This window comes from Durio zibethinus, chromosome 4 (genome assembly GCF_047325235.1).
Source record: "Durio zibethinus cultivar Kanyao isolate XHJ-2024 chromosome 4, ASM4732523v1, whole genome shotgun sequence".
Lineage (NCBI taxonomy): Eukaryota > Viridiplantae > Streptophyta > Magnoliopsida > Malvales > Malvaceae > Durio > Durio zibethinus.
In genome coordinates, this window is record NC_143165.1 from 2,767,658 (window position 1) to 2,782,897 (window position 15,240).

At 30.6% G+C, this 15,240-nt stretch overlaps 1 protein-coding gene across 3 annotated transcripts; it reads right to left on the reverse strand.

Annotated features, from left to right (window-relative positions):
* Nucleotides 1-929: 929 nt before the first annotated feature.
* Nucleotides 930-12,139, reverse strand: LOC111287971 (ubiquitin-associated (UBA)/TS-N domain-containing protein). 3 transcript variants are annotated; one of them, XM_022878669.2, is made up of 12 exons: nt 11,719-12,139; nt 10,853-11,000; nt 10,163-10,258; nt 9,631-9,707; nt 5,017-5,096; nt 4,649-4,709; nt 3,244-3,311; nt 3,051-3,132; nt 2,742-2,825; nt 2,539-2,616; nt 1,575-1,694; nt 930-1,274 (listed from the first exon to the last, which is right to left on the reverse strand). In XM_022878669.2, exons 1-12 carry the CDS (start codon nt 11,884-11,886, stop codon nt 1,098-1,100), a joined length of 1,239 nt encoding a protein of 412 aa, XP_022734404.1. In that variant the 5' UTR covers nt 11,887-12,139; the 3' UTR covers nt 930-1,097. The 3 variants fall into 3 exon arrangements, with proteins under 3 accessions (XP_022734404.1, XP_089615244.1, XP_089615243.1); XM_089759118.1 differs by having other exon boundaries at nt 10,853-11,036; nt 11,719-12,042; XM_089759117.1 differs by lacking the exons at nt 4,649-4,709; nt 5,017-5,096 and having other exon boundaries at nt 11,719-12,018.
* Between the last annotated feature and the right edge of the window lie 3,101 nt (nt 12,140-15,240).

Below are 15,240 nucleotides of genomic sequence, written 5' to 3' on the forward strand. Positions count from 1 at the left end.
TATTTGTACTAAATATATATAAAATATAAAAATTATGTATATTTTTTTATGTATAAAATATATGTATTTTTTAAAATTTCATATATATTTTTTTACTAAATTTTTTTTTAGTATGTATAAAATTTTTTTACTAAAATATATGTATAAAAGTTTTTTACTAAAATTTCATGTATAAAATATATGTATTTTTTTAAATTTCATACACAAATCAAATATAAAATATATGTATATTTTTTTATTTTTATAAATTTCATATATATTTTTTTACTAAAATTTTAAATAATATCATTTTCATATATTTTTTTCATTATATTTTCATATCATTTCTAATATTACCAAATTTACTATAAACTCTTTCTTTCAAGAGACAAAAAGCCCTTGTTAATATTTCCTTTTTTATGTATATATTTTTAATTTACAGAGATAAAGTTGCATTTTTGGATTGGACCTTAAGTTTCTGGTAGAAAAAGAATAGGGTTAGCGAATAAAATTTTATGTTGAAAGGTTTTATACTGCAGAATTTTCCATTTTGCTCATGTATTATGCTTTTATGGCCACTAAACTATGAACTTGGAAACCCATTTTTTCCACCCTCTCTAAGAAATAATCACATATTATAAAGCAATTAAATAAATATAATAATTTAAAATACGATTCAATAATATAAAATAAAAATAATACAAAAATATTAAAATTTAAAATTTTAATAAAAATCATATATAAGTTTAACAAAAACCAAAAAAAAATCTTATATTTCATTTTTTTATTGACATGAATTATGATATATAATTTTTGTATAAAATATTATATGAATATTCGAATTACTAATATTTTACACATAATAAATATACGAATTATTAATTAATTCTATAGTTAAACGAGGTTCAGCAACCATTACCCAAAGCCTGCTACATGCAGTATGTTATAAGTGGAGAAAAGCTCAGCATGTCTGTAGTTGAATTCATAGATAATAACATATCTTACAGTAAACCAAAGAAAAAAAAAAAAAAAAGGAAAACAAGCCAAAAAGATAGAAATACATATCCTATTTTTTTAGATTGAAAGAACATTCTACAGTTTATGAATTTATTTTCAACTTAAAGTACCCCAAAAAAGGGATTATTTATTGCAGAGTTCAGCTCAGATCCAGCTGAGTTCAGCACTTGCATGTCAACCTTGTCCCTTGATAGAAACAGGAACTGATCTCCTTCAACTTTCTCAAACCCGCAGATCTCAAAGAACTCGACACCTCCTCTTAAAGAACCAACTCTATCCTGTTAATAATATAGCAGAGTGAAAAAAATAATAGACCAGAATCACAATTAGTTTACAAATATAATGACGACATGTGAGCATTTAAATCTAAACGGTAGAACTGTACAGAATTTAATTGCAAGGGATTCCGAAAATAAGTGCCCGGCTGGTTTTCCCTTCCAAAACAACCAGGAACATAACAGAAAATGGAAGTTTAAATATATATATATATATATATATATATATGAATAAGCATATGCATGTACTTGATTTCGATGTCGAAATCCATATGTGATATGATTATAGGTTAAATTCAGTACCTGGAAAGTTTGATTATTCAGTCTAATTTTTCTAAATTTCTCCTCATCAGGATTCCTGGCCACATTTCCTACATATGTAAGAAGAGTCTGGAATGCTCTCTTCACTTTGGCATCATCATCCTAGTCCAAACAGAAAGAAAGAAATCGTTAGGCCAAGATAATGATCTCCAGCACAAAGGTGCTATAACCTTTTAATTTAACTGACATGATCTTATGGCATGGAAAAAAAAAACCCTGGAATAGATGTAGGAAATAAGGCAGATGATACTTCCACACAGTTGATCAAGAACATTTTATGTACTATTTGCAACCCAATATCATCTACATCAACTTAGATCTATATAAGATAATAATAACATAAGTTGATGTTCAAAGTATATAATACAGGATTGAAAGCTCCATCAAGAAAGTAAAGAAGGCTATGTTTAGTGGGAAGGAAAAGTGTAAGAATCAGAGTTTGTCTTATCAAATGGCTAGCCTGCAATGTAGAAAAGAGGAAGGTGGAGCCTAACTATTAGATCAAAAAATTTTCTTTCCTTCCGCCTTTTATTACTACCCAAAGTTAAGTTAGGCTGGAAGACTTGAACAAATGTACCATTATTCTCCATCTTATGACTTTACTCTTTGACAGAAGGTGAGTTATACTTGTTTTGACATCAAGGCTTCATTGAGTCGAAATCATTTACAATCTAGAACAGTACAATTGAAAGTTTTCCCGTTTTTCTTTACATAGTTTTCAATCAAATATTCTACATCAACAAAATCCATATGCACTTCTACCAGGAATTTTGCCCTAATAGGGAGCCACCATGTATTCTACTACCAACCTAAACAACATTAAGCAATATACGTACAAAGACTGAATGATGCCAAGTGCTTGAAAGTCATCAATCTAAAAGATAACATTAACAAGGATATCGTAAGATGCCAATAAACCATGCTCAAGATTAAAAATTTGATCTACCTTGTGATTTTGCTTAAGAGATCGCAAACACTCTCGCATTTGCTCTGCCTTTGTGGCAGGCCTAACTGGCAATGAGCTCTGCAAACAGAAACAAGGAGTTTTATAGTTGAATAACGTTTAAATAAAGACACATTCTGAAGAATACTTTCAACAAAATCTTGAATTACAGCAATGGGCACATAGTTATTCAGAAAGGTTATTACCTTTCTCTCCTCCACAACAGGTGCAGAAGGTTTCACAGCTGCAGGCTCCTCTGGTGGCAGCCCAAGCCTCCGCCTTCTCTCTGCCTGTGAGACATATATAAATTTGTTTAGCGGACACCACAATAAGGAATTAAGTAACAATTAATAGCCTCTTTAAAACAACAGGTAGTAATTATGACAAATTTATGTAAAAATTTCCACATAGACAATTTTCTGTCAGCGGCTAAATGAGATCAAGTTGTTAAAACTGTTGGATACTCGATTAATAGTGTTGGACAAAGAGGAAATTTGAAAAGAAATAAATGGAACCTTGTCTTCTTCCAATTTCTCACGAATCTTTTCCCTAGCTCGTTTCTCTTCCTCCTTTTCTGCTTTCCGCAGGGCCAACAAACTGAGAATGCAAAAAATGAACAAAAGAACAATAATCAACCAATCAAAGTTAGATTAAATTGTTGCAAACCGAAAATTTTAGAAGGCACAAAACATAGACTAGAAGACAAACCGTTTTCTTTCATTTTCTTCTTCGATACGTTTTGCTTCCAACAACTCCTTGCCAGCTCGAATCCTCTCCTGACACAATAGAGAATTCTGTCACTGACACAATGAAAATGATTTATAATGCTGGTATCTTGATATAGCATGCTTCACAAAAAGATGAGAGAGTGAAAAATCTAGCACTAAGAGACCAAAAAGGCAGTTAAGAAGAAAGATAAAGGTGAACAAGGATAAATAAAAAATGATAACCAAGAAATCTTTACAGTCAGTCGATGCAATTTCAGGAAACATACTTGTGGAGAAAATAATTATACAGAATAAAAGACAAAGCTTCATCCCACAAGTACCACTCTGTTAAAAGCATAAATAATTTAATTCTTTGAAACAGAGAAAAAATGGATTATGCCAGAAATTACTAATGCATGAATAAGAGACAGAGGGATTCTTTTTTAAAATTTGTTTTACCGTTATTCTCAAAGATGTTATCTGATAATTAAGGGAAAATTTTACAAGACAGATAAGAACAGTAACACTTTACGGGACTGAACCTTGGACAACCAAGTATCAACATGTAAGCACATAAAGAGAGTATGACTGAAATAAAACGCTACAATATGTGTGGGCATATAGAATAGATAAGATTATGAATAAGCAAAGAAGAGAAAAGGTAAAGGTTGCACAAGACAAATCACAGAAACATGTTTAGGGTGGTATAGACACAAAAAAGAGACCTACAAATGCCTCCTCTGCAAAATGTGATTTGATGGAGATTACCTATGTCAACAGAGTGAAAGGAAGACCAAAGAATACATGAATGAAAAATATAGAAAAAACTTTACTTTTTACATGAGTTTAATAAGGAAATGGTATTAAATAGAGCAGGATAGTGCAATGTGATCCATATAACTAATTCTATATGGTTTTTCCTTTTTTTTTTTTTGGTCAGAAATCCTTTTTGGTGGGAAAGGCTTACCATCATAGTTCAATTGCTGCCCTGTTCTAGTTCAGAAGAATAAATGCCGCTTAAGTTAGCTGAGCGGACGATTCTATCAACAGGACAATGACAACACAACAAAATTTGACCCATCCAGACTCATGATATACAGAGTTGGCAGACATCAGAGTGATAGAATTTTTCCAAAATGAGAACCAATAGAAAATTATGAGAAAAAAACTATAACTGCATCTATGACACCAAAATATCCCACTATGCATTAATGTATTTCTCAATAGAAATTTGGTCAAAAGAAATATTGACATATTTCTATGACTTTCCAATACATTTTTAGTGCACAAACATAATAAGCGCTTGTTGCTATAGGAAACAGCTTTAAGAACTAGTTATAGAACTATAAATACATTCATCACAACTATTAGACTGCAGATTGATATAACAAGAGATGAAGAAGCACCTTTTCCCTTTCTCTTTCCATTCTCTTGTCGTCTTCTTCTTTCTTTTTCCGAGCCCGCTCCCTATTATTTACAAGAATGATAAATATGAAACAGGAGAATAATGTTCCACAGACATACAAGTCTTCAATTACATCTTCAAACACATCTGAAATGTGTCATAGTCATTCAATGAAAGACAGGCCAGAACTTTCAAACTTTTCACAACATAAAAAGAGGAAGTGATTGGACGCCTAAAATCTGCAGCTTAGGAGAACGCTCAAGGTTTATACCAATAAAGAAAAGAGCACTGACAAAAGATTTCATAACCAGCGACTGAACTATGCATTCTATGTTATGACATGGAAGAATGCAAATTTATAAACCATACCTTAGCTCTTGTGCTTTGAGCTTCATCTCTTCTGGTGTAAGAGAAGGTTTAGGCGCCTCAACATTTTTGTTGACAGGGACCTGAAAAGACAAATGCAGGTGAAAAATCCACATAGCGGAAGGGAATGTCTTATCCAACTAGGGATGACGATAGGTAGGTTTTAGGGTGATACCAACCCACCCTACCCTAGTAGAACTTTGTGGGAAAACACTTATTTACAGCTGGTTGTAATTTTGTAATCTGTATATTTATACTTGTATCTCTAGAATTAAGTATTTGTATCCCTAGAATTAAGGACAAAAAATTAGGATAGACAATCCCTCGATTATAGGATCAGTTTTAGAAATATTTAGTTTCCTAGTTTATCCACTAGTTAGTTGTATATGAACCTAAGGTGTTTGTATAATTCTTTATGAGCTGTTTTTCAATATACATTCATTTTTATTTCTTAATTTTTCTATATGGTATCAAAATTTTAGGCTCTTCTTGGGAAGAAAATTTTTTCAATCTTCATTGTTGAATTCTATTTCTGGCCTTCGTAGCCAAATCTTGTTAAATATTTTAGTCTTATTTTTTCCTTCTTTAGCCTTCATTGCCTAAAATCATCTCTAGTTAAACCTCTACTATCAAGACTCGTTTCAATCCTGAAAAAGACAACCATGCCAAATATTGCAAAATCTGCCACTACTACCTAATTTGCAGAAGTGACAACTGGTAAAACTACCGGAGTAGTACAGAAATCTCAAGAACAAAGAAAGTTGGACAAAGAAGAGATTGAGAAACTCAGAAGCCTATTGAAAACTCTTGAAAAGCCTACTGGGGTATGTGCTTTGGGTAAGGTCTGTAGTTCAAGTAAAGCTTCTAGTTCTTATGGATTAAATGTCTCAGTTAAGCCTATTACGAGTTCTTAGGTCACTGACTCAGAAGTCACAGACCATATGACGCATTCTTCACAGAAGTTTAGTATATATACCCTGTGTCCTAGTAAAAAGAAAATTGTTGTTACAGATGGTTCACTTACTACAGTGGCAGGATTAGGGGATGTTCAAATTAATCCCTCGTTTGTTCTTAAAAATATTCTTCATGTTCTTGGATTGTCTACTAATCTAATATCTATACAAAAACTTATCAAATCCATAAATTGCAAAATGACTTTTTATCCCTCTTATTGTGAATTTCAAAACCAGAGTTTGGGGAAAAGGATTGGACTTGCCAAGGAGAAGAATGGACTATACTATCTTAAGATATCAAACAACACAAGTAATATCAAGAATAGTTTACCTTTGTCATTTCTTTCTGAAAAATCTCCCAACAACAACAAAATCTAGCTTTATCATTTTCGTCTTGGACATCCTTCTTTTGGAACTATGAAAACATCTTTCCTTCTTTGTTCAAAGGATTAAATGCCAAAAATTTTCATTGTGATGTTTGTGAACTTGCAAAACATAGACGTGTCTTTTCCAGTTAGTAATAAAACAAGTTCTACTCCTCTTTACTTGATTCATAGTGACATATGGGGTCCTTCCACAATTTCTAATATTTTTGATAGAAAGTGGTTTGTTTCTTTCATAAATGATTGCACCAGGGTCTCTTGAATATTTTTACTTAAATCCAAATCAGATGTGAATAGTGCATTTTTAAACTTCCAAAACATGATCCAAAATCAATTTGGAGTGAAAATCAAGAGATTTAGGTCTGATAATGCAAGAGACTTTTTCAACCAGAGTTTACCTACCTATTTCCAAAATGAGGGGATTATCCATGAGTCATTTTGTGTTAATACTCCATAACATAATGGAGTGGCAAAGAGGAAAAACAATCATTTACTAGCCACAACCTGAGTTTTACTTTTTCAAGCAAACATACCCAAATCCTATTGGGGGAAAGCTGTTCTCACTGCCACACATATTATAAATAGGTTACCTTTAAGAGTTTTGGGATTTAATACTCCTATGAAACTACTCTTACAATTCTATCTCAACTTTAACACCGCAAACAACCTCACACCTAAGATATTTGGTTGTACATCATTTGTTCATGTTCACAGTCATAATAGGGGGAAGTTGGATCCTAAAGCAATTATGTGCATTTTTGTCAAGTATTCATCAACTCAGAAAGGGCATAAGTGCTATCATCCTCCTACCAAAAAATTATGTGTCTGCAGATGTCACTTTTGAAGAAAGTAAACCATTTTTTACTCAACCTTATCTTCAGGGGGAGACTTCATTCACAGAAGGTAAGAATAAAGATTTCTTTTTGCTTGATTTGTCCTCCTCTTCAACATTTTCACCCATTAATTCTTCTGAGTCAAAATCTATTTCTTCTAAGTCTAAGTCAAATACTGAATTTGAGTCTAAACCCATTCCAAACACAAAAGATGTGACAAAGGATAATCTTGTTCTTGATTCTATGAAGGAATTACAGGTGTACTCAAGAAGGAAAGTTTCAAATCTTGAACCAATGCAAGTCCAAGAACCTAATCCTAACTCTGGAAATGAGGTAACTACAGTCTTTGACTCTGTTTCTCAAAATGAACATGAATCTCTTAAAACTATAGCTAGTGATTATGATCTACCCATTGCCATTAGGAAAGGAACCAGAGAATAAACTAAGCATTCACTATGCCTAATCGCTAAGTTTGTGTCATTTGAAAAAGTCTCACCATCCCACGAAAATTTCCTTGTGAGCCTAAACACTATTTCTATTCCAACTACATTATCTGAGACATTATCTAGTGAGAAATGGAGGCAAGCCATGAAAATATAAATGTAGGCCTTAGAGAAAAAATAAGACATGGGATTGGTAGAGTTGCCTAAACAAAAAAATCCAGTTCGATGTAAATGAGTTTTCACTGTAAAATACAAAATGGATGGTACCATTGAAAGGTATAAAGCCAAGCTAGTGGCTAAGGGCTACACTCAAACTTATGGAGCGGATTATCAAGAAACTTTTGCTCCAATTGCCAAGATGAATACAGTTAGGATTTTGTTATCATTGGCTACAAATTACAATTGGTAGCTTCAACAATTTGATGTAAAGAATGCATTTATACATGGTGATTTGGAAAAAGAAATATATATGAAGGTTCCACCGGGATTTAGAGGACATTTAGAAGCAAAAAAAGTATGCAAGCTGAAAAAGGCTTTATATGGCCTTAAACAGTCTCTTAGGGCTTGGTTCGAGAGATTTGCCAAAGTGATACTAGCAATGGAATATAAGCAGAGCCAAGGAGATCACACATTGTTTATCAAGTACTCTAATTCAGGGAGAGTCACAGTTGTATTAGTGTATGTTGATGATATAATTGTAATCAGAGATGATGAAAAAGAGAAGGAATCTCTAAAACATTGTTTGGCTAGAGAATTTGAGATAAAAGAGCTAGGGAGATTGAAGTATTTCCTAGGAATTGAAGTAGCTCACTATAGCATGGTATTTTCATCTCACAATAGAAATATGTGATGAATCTTTTGAAGGAAACTGAAAAGCTTGCATGTAAACCTGCAAATACCCCTATAGATCCTAATCATAAACTTGGAGAAGCTAATGAAGATGTTGCTGTAGCTAGAGATGTACCAAAGATTAGTTGGAAGACTCTTTTATCTCTCACATACTAGACTTGATATGACATATGCTGTGAGTGTGATAAGTCAATTTATGCATAGTCCTAAAGAAGTGCACCTACAGGGTGTCTACCGTGTATTGCACTATTTGAAGGCCAATCCCAAGAGAGGTATCTTATTCAAAATAGAAATTTAGGACTGGTTTTAGAGGCATATAAAGATGTTGATTATGCAAATTCAGTAACTAATAGAAGATCCACCTCAGGCTACTGCACTTTCCTAGGTGGTAATCTTGTTACTTTGAGGAGTAAAAAATAGAATGTGGTGGCAAGATCAAGTGCTAAAGTAGAGTTCAAAGCAATGGCTCAAGGAATTTGTGAACTACTATGTTAAAGATTATCCTAGGAGACTTGAAGATCAAGTGAGATGGAACAATGAGACTTTACTGTAATAAAAACTCTGCAATAAGCATTGCACACAATCCTGTGCAACATAACAGAATAAAATATATTGAAGTAGACCGGCATTTCATAAAGGAGGAAACTAGACAGTGGGTTAATTTGCACGCTATATGTATCAACCAGGGATCATCTTGTAGATGTGTTGACTAAAAGTCTCAACGGTGCAACATTTCAAGAAATTATTTCCAAGCTAGGAAAGAAAAACAACTATTCACCAGCTTGAAGGGGAGCGTGGAAAAACACTTATTTACAGCTGGTTGTAATCTTGTAATCTTGTAATCTATATATTTATATTTGTATCTCTAAAATTAAGTATTTGTATCCTTAGAATTAAGGACAAAAAATTAGGATAGACAATCCCTCAATTATTGGATCAATTTTAGAATTATTTAGTTTCGTAGTTTACCCACTAGTTAATTGTATATAAACCTAAGGTGCTTGAATAATTCTTTATGAGCAGTTTTTCAATATACATTTAGTTTTATTTCTTAGTTTTTCTACAGACTTGTTTATCAATACTTATGGGATTTGGGATAGGTACAGGTTTTAGATACAAATCCCAATCTACCCTATAGGGTGCAAAGATTTCATACCATGGGCAGCTGATCTATGTCTGGGTCTGCCTCATGTTCTACTACCCAGTTCACGGCAGCCTCAAGGCTTGTATTACCTGCAGGATAGAAAGCCAACAATTACACAACAGCAATGTCATAAGCTGGCACCATTATCGGTACCATCTGAAACTTGAGATGAACACATTATTACTTACTTATTTGTGTATGTAGTATCAAAATCAAGAAAGTTAGTTGCAAAAAAGTTTTAGTTGGCCTTATTAGTATAATAGATTTTATAACAGAATACTGAAACAATTCACTTTCACTTTTTGCAATTTGAAAATAATTCATTTTTTTAAGACATGCAAAGAGAACAAGTCTGATTGCAGAGTTAAAGCATTTCAGCATGGAGATAAGCATTGAGCAAACACAGTATTAGATGGCTAAAATTCACAACCCAACATTTACATTCCAACACAAAAGTATTAAGATTTACAACCTGGCAGCAAACTGAGAAAAGAAAAAAAAAAGTAAATTATAGTACTTTAAGAAGAATGTTAAATGGCCTTACCAGTAAAATGGAGTGCACGGGTTGCTCGTGCTGTAGGGAAACCCATTGCTTCCAGTTCTTCAAGAAGTTTTTTGTCGACCTCTGGCACAACCATCTCTATAAAGAAAAAATAATAATAGAATAAATAATCATAATGATAATATATATTACATAAAAGAGCAAAGAAAGCAGCTATTGTCCAGAAAACTTTGATGGGTTATGAGAAGGGAAAACCTTCACAAAGAAAACATAGAGTCATCTAAAACCGTGACTTATTTCAAGTCCTAACACCCAGCAGCATTGGCAGCAAAAGTTACAGTAATATCTCCCAGATAGTAGAATTAAGAATAACCTCTTCATCAATTATCCCACAAACAAAGAATTGTCATCATAACAGAGCTGAGCAAATAATACTGTAGCTATCATAGCTACTACAAAGGAATATCAAATTGTAATAATAAATCAACAAAATGCATGAAATGGAGGGAGCACATAAAAAACTCATCCCCAAAGCTATAAAGCCATATGTAACAAAACAAAGATCCCCCAAACTATTAAACCCAAAAAATGTTCTGTAGAAGAAGACAATCTATTCAAAACAACCGCTCTTTACACTCTAAAGTTAACTTTATTGTAAACGAACCTTTCTTAAATGAGAAAATTGACACAAAACTACTGCTCCTTAACATTCTAAATAACTCCAAAATGTACCTTCAGACTGGCTGGTGCTACCTGCACCAACAGCCTCCTCTGCGTCTGTAGCTACCTTGGGAACCTCCAAACCGATTGGTTTTGCTGCCTCCAAAGTCTTATCCACAAACTCAGTATGCCCTGTTCTTTTTGTATGCAAATCACTTTCCTTTAAGATGAAACAGAAGCAAAGCACCACCAATCACTAAATGCAAACGCAATTGCTCTATTTTAGTTGCCAGAAAAATAGTATCATAGAGTTGTAAGCCATTTGAGATTTTGCTTTCAAAACATAAAAATTGATCTCAAAAGATCGACACGTAGATTCAACATCAAATCCCACGCAATCCAGTTCATGCAATAGCAACTTTTCAAGTTTATAAACAAATAGATGCCCAAATACCATACAATGATGGCAGCTTCCCACGCAACTCAAGCCCCCAAAATTTACCAGAGACTTTAATCTAAACAACCACATTCTAATAACAAACCTTCAACTTTCCTCCCTAATCCAACAAATGCCAAGTCCTTAAAAACCCAATTCAATGCAAAAGCAAAGTTTTCAAACAAAACGCAATTCAGCACAAAAAGAAAATTTTTTAAATTAAAATCAATCCAGCACAAAAGCACGACTTTCAAGTTAGACACAATTCAATTAAAAAGTAAAATTTCAATTAATGCAAAAGCAAAACTTTCAATTCCAACTCAACTCAGTAGAAAAGCAACACTTTCAAATTAACCCCAATTTAGCAAAAAGAAAAGCTTTCAAATCAAACCCAATTCAATAAAAATCAAAACTTTCAATTTAAACCCAATTCAGTAAAAAATAATAATAAGAGACTTTGAAATAAAACCCAAATGAGAGTAAAGTGAAAGCGACGGTATACTGTTTTGGATCGGCATGGCTTGCCACAAGCAGTGCAAACAAGATTGAGAACAGCCTCAGTTGACTCAGAGAAGTTTGAATGGGAGGTGAGCTCGGCATGCTCTTGGGCTTCCTCCACCGACTTCAACAATGCCCCGCAATCCCCACACTTCAAAGACACCCCCGCCATTGATGGATTGATTGATCAAAGCTCTTCAGATTCTTGACTTTTCTCTGAATCTGTAGATAGGAAAAAGGAAAAACAAAAGCAAAAGCAGAAGGTTTTTTTTTTTCTTTTGGCCAATAAAACAAAAGCAGAATGTTTGGGATGTTTTTGTTGCGCCTTGTTGGCAAAGGAAGGTGAAAATAATTTATTCAAGGAAGTGATTGGCAATGCGGATTATCTGGATCCTAATTGAGATAAGATTGTTTATGCTCCGGCTGAGGAGATTTTTGTGTCTGAGCTTTTATTATCATTTTTTATTTTGAATATAATTTTATACTTTATATTTTTGTTTATTTGATGTGTTAATTTAAAATTTATTATAGTTTACTTTATCTATTTATTATGTTTATTTAAGTGATTTATTTGCAAAACTTTTATGCTCTTTTGATTTTAATTAAATTTTAATTTATGATTATTATATTAGTAAATTGTTGTTGCCAATTTTATTTATAAATTTAAAATTATTTTAAATTAAAATTATCTTTATTACGTGATATTAATTTTTAATAATATTAGTTTGATAATAAATTAATAATTATAAATAATATTATATTATATGATTCACAATTACCAAATAAAATTCATTAATGTAAACATTTATACATATTGATTCTTTTTTTAATATGTAAGAAAATTTTTTAATTTTTTTATAATGACACGTAATATATTTTTTAATTTTAAATTATTTATCAAAAATATATTTTAATAATTATTTAATTATCTAAAATTTTAAAAATTATTTTATGAATTATTCTCCTTTTGCATCGTTTATATATTTTATTGGATTCAAACAACGTTTGCTTATTTGTTCTTTCGACCTTTACAACTCATATTATGTCGTTGGTAGTGGCTATTCATGCTTCACCATCATCGTGTTCATCATAATTGAAATATTCAGTAGATATTGGATTTATTTTTGTTAAGCATCCAACTTAAAATTAATTGACAATAAATGGAATGATCCATCTAAATATAAGACTATAAAAAATTAAATATTTATTAGATGTGAGATAACTCACTTTAATAGACCCCCATCATGTGTAAGCAAAAATGAAAAAAGCTTTCCACATGACAAATTTGAAAATAATAATAGAAAGAAATATTGATTCTGATACCATATTAAGCATTTCACTTAAAGCCAATTGGTAGTAAGTTAGATGCTTAACAACTTTCATCCACTTTCATGGGATAGGCTTTTAAGACTATTTATGAACTTCCCAGCCATATTAGGTTGTCTCATGAAATCTTTATTTTTAAATATGAAAAATGCCTTAGCTACAAATTACTTAAGAAGAAATGCTCTCTTCTAATCCACTTACATTATTGTAATTAGTTTACACTAACTTTTGATTTGGGTTATCTTTTAGTAAGTTCACTATTGGATCTAATAATCTAATACTTGGCAAGTCATGCATGTTAATTTGCTTAGTCTTTATTCTTAAATGTTAGATATAAGATTATAAACTACTTAGACTTACGAACCACTCAAGCTAGACATTAAACTCTTTGAATTTGACTTATTTAATAACTCAAGCTACTTGAGTTCAAACTTGACTCAACAATAATTGAGTTAAGTTTCAATTTCTTTCAAGCTAAACTCAAGTAGCTTACAAGCATATAAGCTCATTTACATCTTTAGAGGTGACTTATTATTTACTATAAGCATAGAAGGCCAACATAGTGAAAGTGGATCCAAATTTTGATATAAGCAAATTCATATACATATGTATCCAAGAGTTTTGGGTTTGTTGTACTAATTTTTTAAGTTTTAGTTAATGTTCCTTTTGGCAAAATGTTCATTTTGAAATTAATCTCAAAGTCTTCCTTATGTTTGTAAGATATAGAACAACTTTTGAATTTCATAGGTATCAAAAGTTTAGGACCATAGCATGTACTAGCAAATTTGAATGATCTTTGAGGACTGCTCAATCTTCATAATATATAGATATATGAATTTTGATTTAAGCTTCATTTAGATAATCAGTGAGAATCTTTCTTCATCGATCATCCAAATGAAATATTATTAGAGTCAACTTTAATTAGTTACTTATGGTTAAACCTAAAAATCTCAAATGTAGTGATATTATAAAGTGCATTTCTTAATAATTTAAATATATGTCATTTTAAATTTAAAAATTTGAAATATAATTTTTATTTTTAGAGATTTCATAATAATCATTTATTATTTGATTATTTTTAACTTTAAAATGATCAAATATCACATACATTAGAAGATCATTATTTATTATTTAATGATACTCTTAATATTAATTTTAGTATTTTTTTTAACCTTCATGCATGTAAATAAAAATGGTTTCTTAACTTGTGAAATGCACAAAAATTTTTATTATATTTTTATAACTTTTTAATATATGAGATGCACATTTTTATTATATATTTTTAATAATCTATACATCAATGTGTTAAAAAGTTGAAATTAATACTTTTTTTGTTTTTAAAATTTTTATTTAAACTTTGAATATTTTGTTTGTACAAGAGTGTATGCGTAGATCTTATAGAAAATTTTTTATAATTCATGGATGTTGGAGTGGAAGAAAAAAATTGGTTTAGTATAATAATGACTCTTCTAAAATATTTTGACAATTGAAGATAAAAAATATTTATTTAATTGTTATGCATTATTTGTTGGTTTTATTTATTTATTTATTTAGAAAAGATTGTATAGGCTTACTTTTAATTATTGATTTTGTTATATTTTTCTTTTATTTATTTATTTTTAAATTATAAATAAAACTAAATGACTAAAATGCAATACTAATTCTAAAATAATTGCTTTATATAAAAGTAAAATCATATTTATTTATTTGAAATTAATTTTTTTATAATTTAATTATTTTATAATATTATTGGTTTTTTTTCCTAAAAGCGAAACGTAAGTAGTAAAAGCAAAAAGCAAATTTTTTGACCTTTGATATTGATTATAAAATCCTATGAATAGGAATTAAAATATTATCATTAAAACCTTTTTACAACAAATTTTTAAATAATTGTTTAAAATTTAAAACTAATTCATTTAAACTTTGACAATAACCTAATTTTGCATCAAATGTAAAGTTTAAAACAAGTATGTAAATTAATTTAGCAAATCTTATAAATGTTGAAAATTAAGATATTACTAAAACCTATAAATATATATATATATATATATGTGAGTAAACTATCACGTATGTTATTTAAACATTTAAAATCATTATTTTTTCAAATAAATAAAACTTGTCTTAAAATTATATAAACTTACAAGTATATAAAAATGATTGATAAGATGAAAATGACACAAATTGAAGAAAGTTAACTTTA

Excerpts from the sequence above, each read along its gene's own strand:
- LOC111287971 (XM_022878669.2), bottom strand. The coding sequence starts at position 11,886 with ATGGCGGGGGTGTCTTTGAAGTGTGGGGATTGCGGGGCATTGTTGAAG. Across the intron at positions 9,708-10,162 it reads CCGTGCACTCCATTTTACTG|GTAATACAAGCCTTGAGGCT; the intron begins GTAAGGCCATTT and ends TCTATCCTGCAG. Across the intron at positions 3,133-3,243 it reads GAAGAAAATGAAAGAAAACG|TTTGTTGGCCCTGCGGAAAG; the intron begins GTTTGTCTTCTA and ends TTGCATTCTCAG.